General features: G+C 33.0%; 1 protein-coding gene across 3 annotated transcripts in view; it reads left to right on the top strand.

Annotated features, from left to right (window-relative positions):
* The window catches only part of LOC112684014 (nucleolysin TIAR-like), a 373,865-nt gene that overhangs the window by 274,468 nt on the left and 81,639 nt on the right, over positions 1-17,758 (top strand). The window contains exon 1 of one of the 3 annotated variants that reach the window (XM_025555308.1): positions 7,264-7,803. The exons of the other annotated variants lie outside the window; for them this stretch is intronic. Within the exon in view, the coding sequence (XP_025411093.1) occupies positions 7,623-7,803 (181 nt within the window). The 5' untranslated portion in view covers positions 7,264-7,622. Of the gene's footprint in view, positions 1-7,263; positions 7,804-17,758 lie in introns of those variants that run through there. 3 annotated transcript variants of the gene reach the window in all.

Raw genomic sequence — 17,758 nt, 5'->3', positions numbered from 1 at the left:
ACTTGTTTATGACAAAAAGGTGATCGTGTTATCATCATTGTCACACAATCACTTTGCAGCTATAAAGTTGAAGTTTTCAAACGATCATTTCATCTGCACAAGTGAATTTATACCGAGTGGCTTTTCTGATTTTCTTGAAAAATGTTTAAAGTTTTATCATATTTTTAGAGAAACTGCACATGTTATTTAGTCAATCGTAATTTTACTTACTTGTAACGATATAACCAAACTGTAATGCACACTTGGGTAATTACCAAAATTTTTGACACAGTCAATAACTTTCATTTAGCGGAAAAAATTCATCTATTCTCCTAAAGTTTTTAGCGTCTAAAAATTAGTTATCAAAAGCACAACAATAATGTATGATTTATCTGCCTTTATCTACATAATTATTTTACAACCATATGATAACTCATACTCCCGCAATATACATATTTTTAAATGTATTTATAAAGCATTCGTTATTATATTTAAACTAATAGTTAAAACTGAAATTAATTTATCGAAAAATTATATAGATAGCAAAATATATTGTTTGTATTGAAATCCTAACCTTACGCGTGATCAAACAATTTCCTTTTTTAGTCAAATTCATTATTTATGCTAACAGTTTTCCTTTATTTCCGCACACGAATTGCAATTCATTGTTTAGTGAAATTCTAAATAATTCGATGATTTTACCTATTGACAATCAAACTATTCAATGTATTTATATACGAAAGCTATTAAATAAACAATTGAGTATATACCATGGAGGAAATACAATATAATTTATCATTTAGAATAGCATCAAACGTAGTGCGTTGATGAAACTTGTGCAGATCAAACACCATCATATGTTGCCATTAATAATACATCTGTTATTGAGTGAACGCTAAAGGTGCGATTCCTAGGACGCGCCTGTAGACGCGTGACTGACGCGACTGATGGGGCGCGATTTGAATTTTTACGACGCGACTAGGTAGGTATTCCGTACAACTACAAAACCGAGTCGCAAGAGACGCACAGCAGGTATATAATTTATATTGTAATCATAAGACATTTTAAAATGATATAGGTAAATCAAATTAACGGTAAATAAACGGTATCAAATTAACAAGACGACGATAATCGGTCGCACGTCTAGTGCATTTTGACCGCCTACCAAGCGGTCGTCAGTCGCACGATTAGAGACGTAACAGCCGCACGGCGGTGTTGGGAATAGGTTTCACTTAAAAATAGGAAAAGCAGTTAAAATTAGAGTCGCGCTGCGTCAGCCGCATCATAAGGAATCGCACCTTAAGGGTTTCGAAGAATGAACCTACTGCGTCTTTAACACATATAAAATTGATCATACGCAGTGGGTTACGAAATTAACGTTGTCATCGCGGTGTACTGTTGAAATTGGTTTCGTATGCAGTAATAATGTGAGATCAGGTGTTAATAATCGTTAAAGATCGAACTCAACATCGAAGTGTCCTCGTGGAAATAATATGACCACTCGGATGATCCCGTATGTATTTGTTTCGTCGTCGAATGAACCCGCAACACTGGTATTTAAATTTAGGCGTATTGAAAACAAAATTAAAAAAATACCAACCGCCGTTGTTTCCACAGAGATTATTGTAGATGTTGGCATAATTTGAATCAATAATGTGGGTTGCATAACAACGTGGTTGTCTCGCACGCGGTCGTGTCATGCTGCGCGTATGTACGAGTACACGACAACATATATATATATATATATATATATATGAGTATTGTAGAGGGATGTTGCAGCGGTTATTGCCGGAAAAGTTTTCCCCCCTCTGTTTCCCGGGGTGAAATGTCATTTCAGGTGATGATACGGTGGTGCGTGCGATGTAGATGATACAGGTGATGTGCGTTTCCGCACAGCGGAGGTCGTGCGATCGCGCGACGGTTGCTGTCGATGTGGTTGGTCTCTTTTTCTTTTTTTTTGTCTTAAGAAAAACCCCGAAATCAATGGTAGTTTCGCCGTTAGAAGACGTTGCGTGGCGCGTGGTGGCGTCGGCTACGGATCCGGACGGCCGAGGAGGGAGGTAACGGTTTGTTAGTTTTCCTTAGCCCTTGTTCGTTTCCTTCACCCTTCTCGTCGTCCGCACACCGCCAGTTGCCTCTGTGTGTATAGCATCGGGCCCGTTCGGATGTAAAGCTTATAAATTGCTGATAGCCATCCCACAAAACCGAGCAATCCTGTGTTCTGTGGACGCGATTTTTCCTACTACCACCAATGTATCGTACTATCCTTCTTGTCTGCGTGTACATCTCCATTGACTTCACCTTCCCTCCCTTATCATCGTCGTTGTACGTACATTGAGTTTTGGCGATTTGACAAAATCGCACGCATGCGCGCCCGAGAAAATCGCGATCCTGCACACACACATATATATATATAAATGAGTAAATATAGATGTAGACAGACGATCAGGCGTACGTGAAATGAGAACGACACACAGAAAAAGAAACTAAAATCATTGTACAAAAGGATTCTCGGGATACAACGGTGCTCGCCCTTCCCACCCATTCATCCTTCTACGATGCGGAAACCTGCACGAGGGCGTGCACATCACACCAATAATATCTGTCATCCCTTGTCACGGTTAAATGGACTCATAAATCGCACAAAAAATTATTTATTGTTACCGCTTCCACCGCCTATTCCACAGCAGAATGTACGAGTGCTTAGAAGATTTTTAAGAGAAAAAGCTGCACATTTTCGACATTTCGGCCCTATAACATATCGATTGAAAATGGGCGCACTTTATTCATACGGCTTATACCTCCTTAACTTAAATATATATTGATATATGCTACTAGTGTTTACAAGTATTGTTATTACGTTGATAGAAAATGTCCCAAAGATATACAAAACAAACAAAACATATACATCTAAAATATAATATAAATGTATTATCTATATGTAGTGGCCATTATTTAACTTGCTGAATTACCGTTAAACCTATAGTCGATTTTAAATAATAGTATTTTATTATTATAAGTCCATATATGTTTGTTGTATCATAAATCTATCTATCTATATATATAAATGTATTTCTGTCGGTTTGTCCTTTATGCATTCCTAAACGGCAGGACCAATTGCGACGAAATATAATACAGAGATATATTAAACCTATGGACAGAAGATAGGCTAAGTTAAACAGTGATAGGTCCAACTCCGGGAGGTGTTCAAACAGACATTTTGAGATTTATGATGGAAATTGTTGTTTATAGAAGGTTGCTTATTAGTTTCAATAGTAATAATCTGTATATATTATAATATATATATATATTATTATTATATCTATATGTATAAAAATCTATTGCTAGCATAATCACAGGTAATGAAATTAACAAACAGTTTGAGACATATAAGAAGTAGGATTTTTAACGGGCTACGAAATGCTCGGATCAGCTAGTTGATTATAAATCATATTTAACTTTATACTTAGCTAAATGTATCAAATATCATTGATTATAATGTTCTAACGTAAGCAAAAAAAATCGAATTGTATACATTTTATGTAATTAGGAAACGAAAAATGAACATGGCTTGAAAATAAAACATATTATATTTGTACAATAATTATATAGGTTCAATGCTAACAATAACTCTAAACAAATATAAAACATATTTTAGTTATGAATTTATAGAATTTGAAACGTTTGTTACGACCGAATGATAACTAATTTATGCCTCAAAGTTTTATTTATCAAATAAAACTCTTCTCTTCTACTTTGTCTTATTTCGAATTTAAATTTTGTATTTTACTGGAATGCCATAAAATTCACTATAGTATAAAGGTATTTGACTGCCAGTTCCTTGGGACATTAACACATAAACATCAAAAGTAGTGATTCTTTTTCTTTTGTAATGTCTTGTGCTCAATGTTTAATGATACTTTAACACGCCAATTTCATTATTCTTGTATTATCTGATTCACTTTCACATGTTTTCAAATTACTTGGTTTTAGATTTTTTTCCTTTCTTATGTTTGCCAAAACATAAAGTGATTGATTTAGTATACATTAATTCACATTTTATTATATATTAACTGTTGAATTTCTGTTGGTTTTTATTTATGTGCCTCCAGAATTAGTTGTTAAATATTTTTTATTGACAATTAATTATTTATTATTGTTAAATTAATCTGTAAATACATAACTGTTAAATTTTATTAATATTATCACATAGCAGACTGCATATGCTGCTTTTAGCAGTACGGTTTACGTGTATTGTCTATACGCATACAACCCATGCTATCCATGTAATAAATCTTTACGTTAAACACAGTTTACGGTGGAACGCGAGTGTTTGGGAACATACACAATTTTAAAAAAGAGAATCCATTTCAGTATTTAAACCACGTGTGGACGGATAAAAATATGGTATGTATAGATATACTGCATGTTCATTACTAGGTCTTTTGTAATTTTTGCCAAAGGGGTCATAGTAATGGTCTAAATGCAAATGTCAGTTTAGGGGACTAGATACAGGCAGATCCAAGTACTAAATTCGAACTCGGAAGTCGATGTATTTACTTTTACTTTCTTGTCTTTTTTACTGTATCATATGAATTGTGTCCATTCCTAAACCGTTAAGTAATTAGTATGGTAATACCGTTATATATTCACTAAATGAGCTTAAATTAAATATTTAGACGTTTAATATTTCGAATGTGCAATAACTCTATAGTGGTATTTTCCAATGAAAACAAATGAAATTATTAAAAATTGTATTGTTTTCAATTCGATAAAATTAAATTTAAAAATATTAATTTATTAAAATTGAAATAGTTATGAAGTATAAACGAATTTATTTGACTTATATTTCTACGAAAATATTTTGTAACAATCACGATTTTATTAAGGATTAAATCAATTTAATCCACACTTATTTTTAATCTCATTTTATTTTATAAAATTGAGGCATTGCAATTTGCACAGTTTCAGTGTTTTCATTTTTATATTGAGAACTTAATGTGAATCTTCTGATTAAAGTAAAGCATATTTAATAATAGAAATGAGTCATTGTGAATTATATCTCGATGTAGGTACTCGTAATTTGTTTTTTCGAAGACAGTTGGTTTCACGAAATAAGTTCGTACATAAAATTATAAATTATTTTATTTTAATATTTCATACACCATAATTTATAGTTATTTTTCATTTTATTTGAAATATAATATGAATAAAGTGTACGCAAATATTAATAATTTATATTTTTTAAATCATTAAGCCTTAGTTTAAATTGGGTAATATCATACTAATATATAAGTTGCATAAAAATAAAAATTATATAACTGGAATTTTAGTAATACAAGCTGATACCAAAACTGAACAACCTGCTTTGTTTCAACAAAATTATTTCTCAATTATTCAATACCTATATATTAATGATAATTGTTTAATAAATAATTCAGAACATTAAAATAAATCAAATAGTATAAAATATCTCATCATCATTGAGTTTTTAGTTAAAAACCCTATATTTATATTTTTACAATACGATTTTTACTATTCAAAGTTAATTTGAGAGGTTATGGGTGTTAATTTAATTTGCATTTTGTATAGTACGTGTATAAAATATTTAAAATTTTATCGTTGAATTATTGAAATAGTTTTCGAAAATACCAAGTTTAAAACATAGTTAATATTATCATAAAAATAAGTCTTAGGTGTAACAAATAAAACGTTATTCGATATTATTTCGAGGATGATTCGGTTTATTATTTGTTCCGAAAATCCAAACTCTACTTTCATTAATATTGCGTTAGGTTTATAAGAAGAATAACATTTGATTAACTTAAAAGAATGTTATTAGAACCAAAATTCATCCTTAGAAGTTAAGTCCTCCGTCTGCAACTTCTATATCTTTATGCCTGTGGTTGATTACATATTTTAAGAGTTTGTGATATGTGTTTCGTTTATTAAGATAAGTATTTGTATTTGTTTCTCATTTACTTGTCTTAAAGACGATTATGTAAATGTATGTTGTTTAACTCTGCCATCCCCAACTAAATGTTAATTTTGTTGCGAATACTAATATCAACTTTAGTCCGTATATACATAAATTAACCAAAGTAATTACAAACTAAAATCAAAAAAAAAGTACGTGGCATTAAACCGGAAATTGCGGAATATGCACTACTATCATTTAATGACAAAATAACAACAATTTAAAAAATACATAATAAATGATTTATAACTTTTTTGTCAATTATACCCTAAAATTATTTTACCGTGAGGAAGAGATCAATATAATATAATGTAGAAATTTCAACGATACAATGTTGTTAAATTTAATGATAGTGGATAACAATATTTGAATAGCTAACTACATTTTACAAATGTATATTGCGTTATAACGTATCGATATAATCAGATATTCTTATCAGCGCTTAAAATAAAAAAAATAATAAGCTTATATGTTTATTCAACATCACATGGTCATGTATATTATTAATTATTTTCAAAAGACTTTATTTGCTCTAAACGACTGGATGGTCTTGTTTTATGTGAGAATAATGTGCTGAACAATGATAATAATATATTTTATCGAGTATATTTGTCTATTAATAGAAGCGTATTGACTTGTAAACGTTAAGACACATATAAACGTCCACGATAAATAATGCTTTATTGTATTTATAGACTGCAACATACTGAGACATCGTCGTCTCTGACTTGGAAAAAACGTGTGTGCTGTTGCGTATATGTGCATGTGTACGTGCGTGGTAAAGGAGTTGAAATAAATATTATACGTCATTCAGTGTACTGCAAAGGCGGCTAAGGGATGTTAGTGTGCGTATGTTTATAGGTGTGTGAATGTGTGTACGGAAAAGAAGAAAAGAGAAAGACAGAGTTATATAAAGGGTGATAGAGAGAGCTCTAGTGAGAGAGAGGGATAGAGTGAGAGTGAGTGAGGGAGAACGGAGAATAAGTCCGAAATCGTTCGTGTAACCGTTTGAACGAGGTCAAGAACTTCGACGGGGTGTTAAAAGAAAAAGAAACGATTCAGAGGCGGTTGCAAAAAAATAAGGAAAAAAGTCGCCCCAATATAATACACGTACATATAAATTGTTTACGGTCGTCGCCGTCTATGACGGTAAAGCATTTGGGGTAGAGGGCGCTACGGTCGACGGTGGCAATGGTCGTGGTGGTGTTGGTTGCGGTGGAAGGGTGATGTGGCGGTGGAGGACTCATCGTCGTCGTCGGCCGCCGCGGTGCCGCGCTGGCCTATCAATGAGGGGTTGTTAGGCCGCCACCGCCGTCGCGTCAGTCCGAACGCAGTCGTCCTGTCGTCGCGACATTTGACGCTCGTTGTCGTCATCGCCGCCATCGCCGTCGTCGTCGCCACCACTATCATATCAGAACGAATACGATTTCGCCCAAAGTCGGTTTCGCACACACCACCGCCGCCGAATAACGATTTCGATCGGACTGTTTGTACACATCACGCGACAATACAACGACGACGACCATTTTGATGATCGATCATGTCGGCGAAACGGCGGTGAATCGATACAAAGTATAAATAAAAGTTCAATTTTAATTCGTACCAGTCGTTCCGTGCGCGTCGTCGTTCAAAACCGAAAATCTCAGTTTTTCCGTCCGCCGCCGCTATGTTGGCTATGTCTACGTTAATGATGCCCGCGGCTACGGTAACCACCATGACCAACCCTGCACCCATAGCGATCGCTCAACCTTCCAAGTTCGAACCGAAATATATACTCAGCCACAATCCACCGCCACCGCCTTTGACGGCCACTGCTGTTTTACCACAGATATCCGTCAACAAATCAGGTTAGTCACGTTTCCTGTGTAATCTTATATCTATGTACAGGTATTATGTTCGTATTAAGTATAAACGTCTTATCGCCAAGTATATCTAATCGTATTATACCGTTATTATTACGCTATTGCAGGTCGTAATTTGCGATGCGCGTATTATGCGTGCGGAGCGGCTGAATATATATATATATATATTTATTGTAAAAATAAAAAACACCCGTCCGTATATTTTTTTAATGTCGGCTTTCGTGAAAGATATTCGTATAGTAGTACAGTTGTTGTTTTTACGTGCGACGCATCAACGCCACTGTAACCGCCGGCGGTTCGCGTGAATCGTAGGCCGCTGTTACCGCCACGCGACCGGAACAGCTGCCGGTATCGCCGACGACCGTGGTGGTGGTAGCGGTGGTATAGCGTCAGAGCGGGGGACACCGACGATCATCGCAACCGCCGCCCGTTCCGTAACGGTTTTCCCATTGGGCGTCTCGGAAGCCGGCCGGCAAACTGAAGGAAAATAGTTCTCCCTCCTCCCGTTTTGTAGCACTTTTTTTTTGCAGCTTCTTAAATTCCGCGTAACAATTATTATAATAATTTTTTAAAGTTTAAGTCTAAGTGTTGTAATATGTTGTATATGTTTTTAAAAAGCTCACGCGCTCCCACAACTGGTAAGTGACGACCAATTTTCACTAGTAGACATTTTGGCGATAAGTCTTTTAGTGGACTAAAAATAATCACGTAAGTTATCATTTTTTAAAGTTAACTTACGTGATTATTTTTAGTCCATTTAAAGTCTTATCGCCGAAACGTCTACTAGTGAAGATTGGTTGTCACTTACACAGCTGTGTGAGCCCGTGAGCTTTTTATAAACATATAAAACATATTACAACACTCTCTGCAAACCCTTTTTTTTCCATATACTTTCTCCGCAAGAGACAAACTTTAGTTTTTTCCGATCGGTATAGTTTTAAATAGGAACATAGCAAAAGGCGTTCAAACTTTGTCGCTACTTTTTTGCTATTTATTATATACATAGACGTAATATCAGTAAAATGATAATATATATGTATTTAATGTTGCCTTTTCGCTCTCGGGTTTAAATTTTGTCTCGACAAAAACTCGTCATCGATTTAATAAAAATGTTAGCGTTTATTATTATTTTTGCTTTTTAAAAGTCGTTGGTCGTTTCTTAAATTTTTTATATTTTATAATTGTATAACTCTTTGCTGACGCTTAGGTATATATATTGATTTTCCATAATATATTTTGAATTGTAAAATTGGTTCACCTATATTCAATATAGTATAATTTATTTAAATGTTAAATATTTGACGATAAATCTAAATTTTATATAATTACTTAATAAATGAAAAATAATTTTTTTAATCAATATACAATATTAAGTATTAATTAAATTAAGTTTTCAGTTGAAATATAACAAAATATTGCATACCTATTTGTGTGTATATAATACTGAAATTGAAAAATAATAAAATTTTGTAGCATATCTTTTTTCGTAATTTATATATTTTTGCGTTTTTTACACTGCATACAATTGTCATGGTAAAACTCAATATATTTTGTAAGATCTATGAAAATAATCCATCTGGATAATATATAATAGATTATATAGTATATTGAATTGATTTAGTTATTTATTTTAAATGAGCACATAAACAGTTAAGTATTCCAAGATGTAAAAAAATCACCATTATAGAGTTAGATATTGTTTATTTAATTATAAAACATAACAAAATAAGTAACGAAAATATAACATACATATATACGTATTATTATAACATAATAATTATTGGAAAACATTAACAAAGTATTGCAATAAAAATTGGTTTCTAATTGTCTAATCAAGGTTTAATAATAGTCAATGTATCAACGAGTGAAAATGGGAATTTTTGTTTTTACTCAACGTAAAATAATTTTCAAAAATATTTTCTGAAGTCAATTACGCTAAACGATCGTGAATCATTTATTTTCATATGTCTCCATTTTATTTTTCAATGAGAACCAGACAATGCAATTTTTCTCATCCGGGGACATCCACAATTGACAAAAGGGAGAGGGTAAAATGCCACTAGTTTCCCTCCGGGGTCAAAAAACGGTGAATAAAAAAATATTGTGTACACCTGCCCCTCTCAGCGTATTGATTTTTAGACCCTCTTTTTCGAGCCGGTTTCGTGGTATTTCTCATAGTTTAGTCATCTGTACCTAGTTCTTCTGTGGAGTTTTTGTTCAGAAAATAAAATATAATTAATCTTACTATAGGTAGTAATGAAACCCAACGAGTTAATTTATTTTTAATAATCTTAATATAATTAATAAACCATGATAATACCTATTTTGTTGGAAATTAGGAGATACCAAATATCAATTATTTTGAGAAAAAAGTACAAAAATAATTTTAAAACTTAAGGTATAACATTTGAAATGTTCGGTTCTTAATGTCGTTCGAATAATTAGGTTAATATTGTTAGATGTTCTATTTAATACATTGTTGTTGTATAAATGAATAATACCTCTGTTAAATCTAATTTATTTTTATTTAATAGCTAAATGTGAATTAGATGTGGATCGGTATTTGCCATCAAATCTATTTGATAAAGAAATGTTTTCCAAGAAATATTAATATGATTGCTATTGGTATTACAAAAAATATGATTTTCTAAAACTATACTCGTAGTTTAATTGTATATAGTTCAATTAGTTTTACAATGGTGATGTCAGCTGTATTTTTAGTTTAACTGGCAAGTTTACTAGTTATGTTTCTATTAAATATTTTTTGATATAAAAGGAAAAAAAAAATAATTTTTATATTATACATAAATAACCAAATGATTCGTGTTGCACGATAATTGTCGCACCATCTGTCAAGTTGCCGAGCGGCAGAGCGTGAATAGGATCCATGTCCCTAAGGCGCCAGGTGAGGTCATGCACGATCCCATTTGAATATAGGCGCTCGCCATAGTGTACTTCAATCGGTGATATGTTTTTTACGGGTTTTGTTCATGAATATATTCTATAATACCCAACTTTAAAACACAAAAATTCTTATGGTTAAATATAAGTAAGGACTCGATTGAATAAAGTTCGTTTTCGTAGTTTCAAAATAATTTTAAAAATAATGATTAATAGAGAATAGTTTTCAAAAATTGTAATTAAAAAAAAAAATTATGACTTATATAAATATCGGTTATTCTATATCACTTTTTTACCAATTTTATAAAAAGTCCGAATTATAGTTCATAGTGTTTATAAATACTTAGTATTATTTTTATGTAAATATTATCGTACCGTAAAATAAAAACATTTTAAGTAAACATTATTTATTTTATTTTTTTGGTCCGTTATGTAAACATGATTCAAACTAAGTTAGATAATGAACGCTTTAAAATATTGTAAAATTCTATTTATTTTTTTTCATAAAGTAGATTACCTCCGGTACTTACCGCCGTTTAACAGAGTTTAAGCATAGGACTTAAATTCTCAAAGGAATGAAGCATAAAACCGGCCAACTAGTTCCTTTATATGTCTGAAGTTTTGTTTCGTGAAAGTTTCGAGATGGGCCAAGGTTTCTCGGACGTTATATTACAGAACCCCAAGTGGCCAAATCCGTTAGCCGAGGGTAGAAAAAAGGAAAAATTTTGTTTAACTAATTCACGGTGGGACGTTGTAATAAAACAACTTCTTCCGGCGATGTGACATCTATTATGAGCACTGAATACACAAACTTTCGAAAAATGCATTAATAACTTAACCAACAAACTTATTATAATATATTCAATTACGAATTATTTTTTTCCTCCTGTCACGTAAAAGTTTTTTTCTTTTTTTTTCTTTTCGGTGAATAAAACAACAAAATAATATAAGCTAGTTTTGGCACGATATCTAAAAACTTAAGAAAGAAGAAACAAAGTGATTGTGGACTTTCTCCTACTATTTTTCTGTTGTGCTGTTTATCAGGGAAAGAATTCGACATAATATAAATAATAAATTTTAAATATGAAGAAGTAGTGGGATTTCATCTAGGAGAAAACTTTGTAACACAGTGGGTATTATTATATCGTTAATTATAATTGTTCTAAGTTTTGCTATATTAGTCATTCCATAAAACTAAGCTTCTCTTAAATTGTAAATTTTTGTATAACGTTCCATAAAAATTAAAATTACTTTTATAATTGTATTTTATACAGAATTTTATATATATATATATATTAGTATTGTGTTACTACAAGTGTTTTTAAAGAACTATATTATTTTAGTTTTTTATTAATATACCTAACTTTTAAATTTGAGTTGTCAAACATTTTTAGAAGTGTTTATTGTAATAAAAATATAGGTTTTATAATTTACTATTACAATTTTTGTTATTGGTTTAATATAATACAAGACGAAATAACGTTAAATGAAATTTATCGATATCTATAGAATTTTCTATTCTGAACCGTTTTCATAAAGTTATAAATTAATTATTCAAAACTAAATCATGTCTGAATCCCATGAACATTTCTTTATTCGTTTATCTGTCGCTGGAGGCCAATTTTAGACTGTAAGAATTCTATGTAATAACAGACTGATATATATTTTGTTTTCTACTGTATAAGACATACTTTATACTTAAACACGATAAAAGTACTGTTATTGTTGATTTAAAGTAGTGAAATGTTTTGCTGGTTATAAAATAATGTAGTGTTTTTTTTACACATGAAAAAATGTAATTAATCTATTAATAATTTAATTGTGAGCGAACGTTATATTTCAATTTAATTAAAGTACTTATCCCGAGTTATTGTTTTTATTTATAATCGATTTTCTATCATCAACTTGATACATTTAATTACATTTTTAATCAGTCGAAACTGAAAAAAGAAACCCCTATTAAAAATGGAATAAATAACACATTTCCAATATACATTTTTGACGTAAAATTGAAAGACAAACGCAATTAAAATTTACATCGCGCTTAAATTACGTAACTTCTACACGGGGCAAACACACGTCCAGAGTTGTCAGTGCGATCCGGAGAAATAGAACAGGAGACGCATTTCGTCAGTGCACGGATCGTAATGCATAACACAGTATTCTGCAGTATAGGCCCGTCGCTAGGATACAAGTCATGTGTTGCTTCGGGGCGGCATACAATGAGAAAGAAAATTAGAAAAAAAAAAAGAAATTGAAGAGGCAAAATTAACTAAATATCATTACACATTACACGACAATAATTACTGTGATGCGACTTAACTGTTTTTCGTAGTTCCACCAGATCGTGACTGAGAATGATCGTATTAGAATTCCGATTTGTAATGCGTTCGATAAAGAGCGACAGGTCAATATGAGCTTTTGGGCGGAAAACATCCTACGACGCGCCTGCACACGCGTAATACATTGTAATGTAAAACGAATGTGTGTTGTACAATGTTTTTTTCCGGCACGTCGCGACGGCCTTGTGCGTGAGTCGAACTCGATGTTCAATATAACAGTGCTGCGGTCACACGCGCCAAAATGTCCTGCGAACAATATCGTTACGATTAGTGATGGGAATAATCGACTGATTGGTAATTGAAAAGAAAAATAATCTACTGATTAGTAATTGAAATCAAAATAATCGAATAATCGAATGATTTAACTGCTTGAACTGGTTTTATAGATAATCAAACGTTTATCCATGAGCGTGAAAGTGAAAAACATTTTCAATCCAAATATTTCTACGTATTTATACCGATTTGCGTGGCGATTACCGATACCGGGAATCGTGCTAACGATTAAAATAAATAATAATACAATACTGACGGACAGTCGACTTGGGTAATGAGTAGAACACGCAATTTTTCTGAATAATTCAATTGATTTGCATTTGATAAATGTGTCCGGTACCGTTATTTGGATTATTAAAATCATTCGATCATTTTGGAAATCGAAAAATAATGGAATGATTGAATTATTTCAAATCGCTGGTCCTGATGCTTCCTGTCTCGCGCGGAGGGGGGGGGGAAGACGCGTACAAGTCTGACGTTCGCGCGCGTTTATTCACTGTCGGTGCAACTAAAGTCATCTCCACGCGCGCGAACAATGCTCGTTTTCGATAGTTGGAATTATCGGTCCGGTAGGCGTTGGAGACCGGTTTTGCATACGAAATAGCCGCCGACCCGCGCACCGACCCACCGCTCCGCAAACCGTTACGCCGTCGTTCCCGAGAAAACCATCACGTCTGTTTTTCGCCCTCCCCCTTCACGTAGCCGCTACCATGTGCCTCAAATGTATATTTATTTATCTCATTCAAATTTTCTCTCACCGGTTTTTTTTCTCTTTTTTTTTTCCTACTTCTTTTTCCTTCCACTGTCTGTGTTGCACTCTTCCTTACGGTCGGTCTTTATTTAATTACTGAATTCCCCCCGGGATACGGATACCGGAACTTTTTCTTAAGGCTGTGGCGTGACTCGCCGCGCCGGTCCTTTATGTACGCGCTCGTGCACGCGTGTGTATTTATAGCATACGCCGCGAATATTTCTCGAGTCAAAATTTACTCATCGCGCACTCAATTCAACACCTATATATTATTCAAAACCGCAGGCTCGTCTGAATCAATATAATATCATTATGCAATATTTTATCTCGGTGGTATAAAAGCGGTGCTTTTGAAAATTTGTTTTTTCAAAAATCTCCCCGCCGTGTTCTATAAGGCTAACCGAGTGCGGTAAACGCGGTGGTAGCTACAACAAAATTCATAAAAACGCATTGCCTCTACGGAGAATCTACTGCCGTGACTTCTTCATACTCCACATAGAACTGCAAAGTCACAAATCCACGTCCATTATCGGTACTATCGTGGTTTTTTTTTGCCGAGAATTTTACTAAGATAAAATCGTATTTTTTAACCCGATGAGCGCAGCTGATGACGTATATAGAATTTCAAATGCGGATAAAGTTTATAGTTTTTTTAATTTTTTTAATATCTTGCATTCAATTAATTTTTTTGTAAACAATTTAAAAAAGTGAAACACACATTTTGAATTTTGATTGTTTTTCCAAAAAAACAAAAAACTCCAAAACAATATAATGAACAAATACTAATCGAAATATACCCATCCTGTGTAGTTTAATCGATGCATTTTTAATCAAGCGAAAAGAAAAATAGTAAAGGTAGATTTTGTTAGTGTATTCCGTTTCTTTGTTTCATAATAATATTTTGTGTATTTACATTAAGAAATGTAAAAGCTTTAAAAATATTTTTAAGTGAATACTTCAATATTTTGAAACAACACTCGAAGGAATAAAGAAAATAGAAAATAATTTTACGATGTTTTCGTTTACTACATTGAACAATATTTCAAGTATCACGCACAGTAAGTTTCTTTCCGTCTGCTTTTAAATAATAATATACTTAAAACAAAAACGTGAACGTAACCGCAATCGATCGTGTTATTGTTTTTTTTTTTAATTCGAAACCTGATGTACGCTCCGTGAATATCTGCGCGGTAGTTTTATTAATAACTGCAATACAAAACGAGTTTAACCAATCTGTGTTCGCCACCGTTGTGCAGACGGTACAACGTTTCGTGTGTAGGTTTTTCAATTATTAAAAACGAAAATTTCGTTTAGCGTTTTTACTCTCATTTCTGTTCGTCTCTCTTCTGTCTCCGTGTGCTGCCCGTCAAATAACGGGCCAGCGTGTCTGGTAGACCGGAATACCATTACACACACGCCGCGTACACGTACATGTATTTAAAATCACCAGGTAATCAGCTGCCCCCGTATCGACTGTTGAACATCTGTTCCTTGTGCACATAATAATTCACTCGTACGTATAAATTGTACACGTTCGTGTGCGGCGCATGTACACGCGGTCGAGTTATACGTTCTACCTTGTGTACGTGTATGCGCGCGCGTTCGGGCGGTGGTAGCGACAACAAGCGTCGTCGTGTGTGCACCTGGTGGCGACCGAAATTTTTCGCGCCCCGTTTCGCCGCCGCCGTCGCCGACGATCCGTTGCCGCGGCACCGGCGACGAGTATAGGTCGTCCCGTGGGGAACTGTCGTCACATAAAGTCCCGTAGAAAGGTTAATTTTCCGTAGTTTTTTTTTTCCATAGTTTTTTTTTTTTTGCCGTGTTCGTTTACGCATTATTATTTTTATATACATTTTTTTCACTACTATCATTAGTAATTAGTATCATTTTGTTTAATGAAAGGTCACGCGTCGTATCGTCGCGCCACGCCTGTGAGCGCATAATAAATATATTGTTATCATTTTTATAATCATTTTTACGTTCATCCGCAAAGCCCATTTGCTACACTGTATAGTGTTCGTACGTAAATACTTCATGCTTAACGTATCGATGTGAAAATATTAACAGCTGTTGAATACTAAATACACTCGTGTACACGTAGGTTTATGGTAGTATTGAGTGCTTCGAGGGGAAGACAAGTTTGAAATGTTGGTGATTATTGCAATTTTCATAACCACAGCTTGGAACTCTTAGCGCTTTATGGTACTCAAATGGACATGGCCGTTTTCGACCAAAAACGTACCTTTCCCTTTTTGGCCGAATTTCGGCCTGAATCGGCCGATTCACTTTTCGATCAAAACAAAAATGTATATAGGTAATAAATTTAAAATAATGATGTACAATTTTTGTCAATACCTAATTATTAAAATATTAATACAGTGAAAACTGTCTAAAATGGAATCGCATGGGACCAACAAAAAATTCCGCTTTGAGCAGTTTTCTGTTTTATTCTATAAAACGGAAAAATTCCGGATTATTCAATTATCCTTTTATACTCATATCAGTTGGTTTTTTTCATAGACACTTATATTTTGGCATTTTAATATTTAATACGATGAACGGGAGATAAAATTAAAAGTGTATGTACGACTACTGGTGTATGACTGTTTCACAGTTACAAAGAAGAAAGTTCGTATCGTTTACTCGATAATATGCATTGTATGTAATATATATATAATATATAATAATATATATATATGTAATATATTGTAAGAATATTTATAGAATAATTTTATCTTCTTTATCTATCACTATTTAACGATGTACATACAACGATGTGCTAATCTATATTTTAGGTTTATAGTACACATGCGCGTGTCATTTTTCCGGTTTATGCAAGGTTTTTACTTAAATAGGACTTACAAAATCGTTCCGTTTCCGCGTTAAAAAGATTTATTGAGGTTCAGCGTTTATATAAGACTAAAGGGAATGTGCCGGGACCATAGAAAAATTCCGTATTGGATAGTTTTCCGTTTTATTCAAGGTCCGCTTTAGACAATTTTCACTGTATAAAAGAGAACGATATTTTGATCTCTTATCGTAATAAAAATTGTTTGCATTTTTTTTTCGAAAAATCGGAACTTGAATTTTAAAAATTTTAGGACTTGCGTGATACTGTTCGGTAGGATGGGCCTTCGTCCCAAGGGAAATTATAGTCTAAGCCTAACCTAGTTTTTATACAAACCTTGATACTGTTGCAAATGGTATTATGTTCTGTATGTGAACCTAAATCCCGCCACGTGAGTAAAACCCTGATCGTCATTAATATATTGTAGTAGTTTCAATCATAATCAAACATTGTAAATCATTATTTTATTATTTTAAATTTATTATATAAATTTTTGTTATGGTCGAAAAGGGAATCGGCCTATTTTAAATTTGGTTGAAAAGTGAATCGGCCGAAAAGGGAAGGGTACGGTTTTGGTCGAAAACGGACTCGCCCACTCAAATATGCGTTAAAAAACTTCATGATAGGCAGTATTATTTGAAAAACACGGAAAAATATGTAATTTATTGAACACTGTATAGTTTACATAAATTAGGTAAATGGAAAAAAAAATTGAAAAAAAAATCCTTCATACTTGTGTATTGTTGTGTTTTCCTGTTATACAGGCTATACAATTTTCATCTAACTTCTAAATTATAAACGTATAAATACTGATTACGACCACGT

Source organism: Sipha flava, unplaced genomic scaffold, assembly GCF_003268045.1.
Source record: "Sipha flava isolate LNK unplaced genomic scaffold, YSA_version1 23_pilon_pilon, whole genome shotgun sequence".
NCBI lineage: Eukaryota > Metazoa > Arthropoda > Insecta > Hemiptera > Aphididae > Sipha > Sipha flava.
Note: the sequence above shows the minus strand (reverse complement) of the source record. Positions and strands in the feature narration are given on the sequence as shown.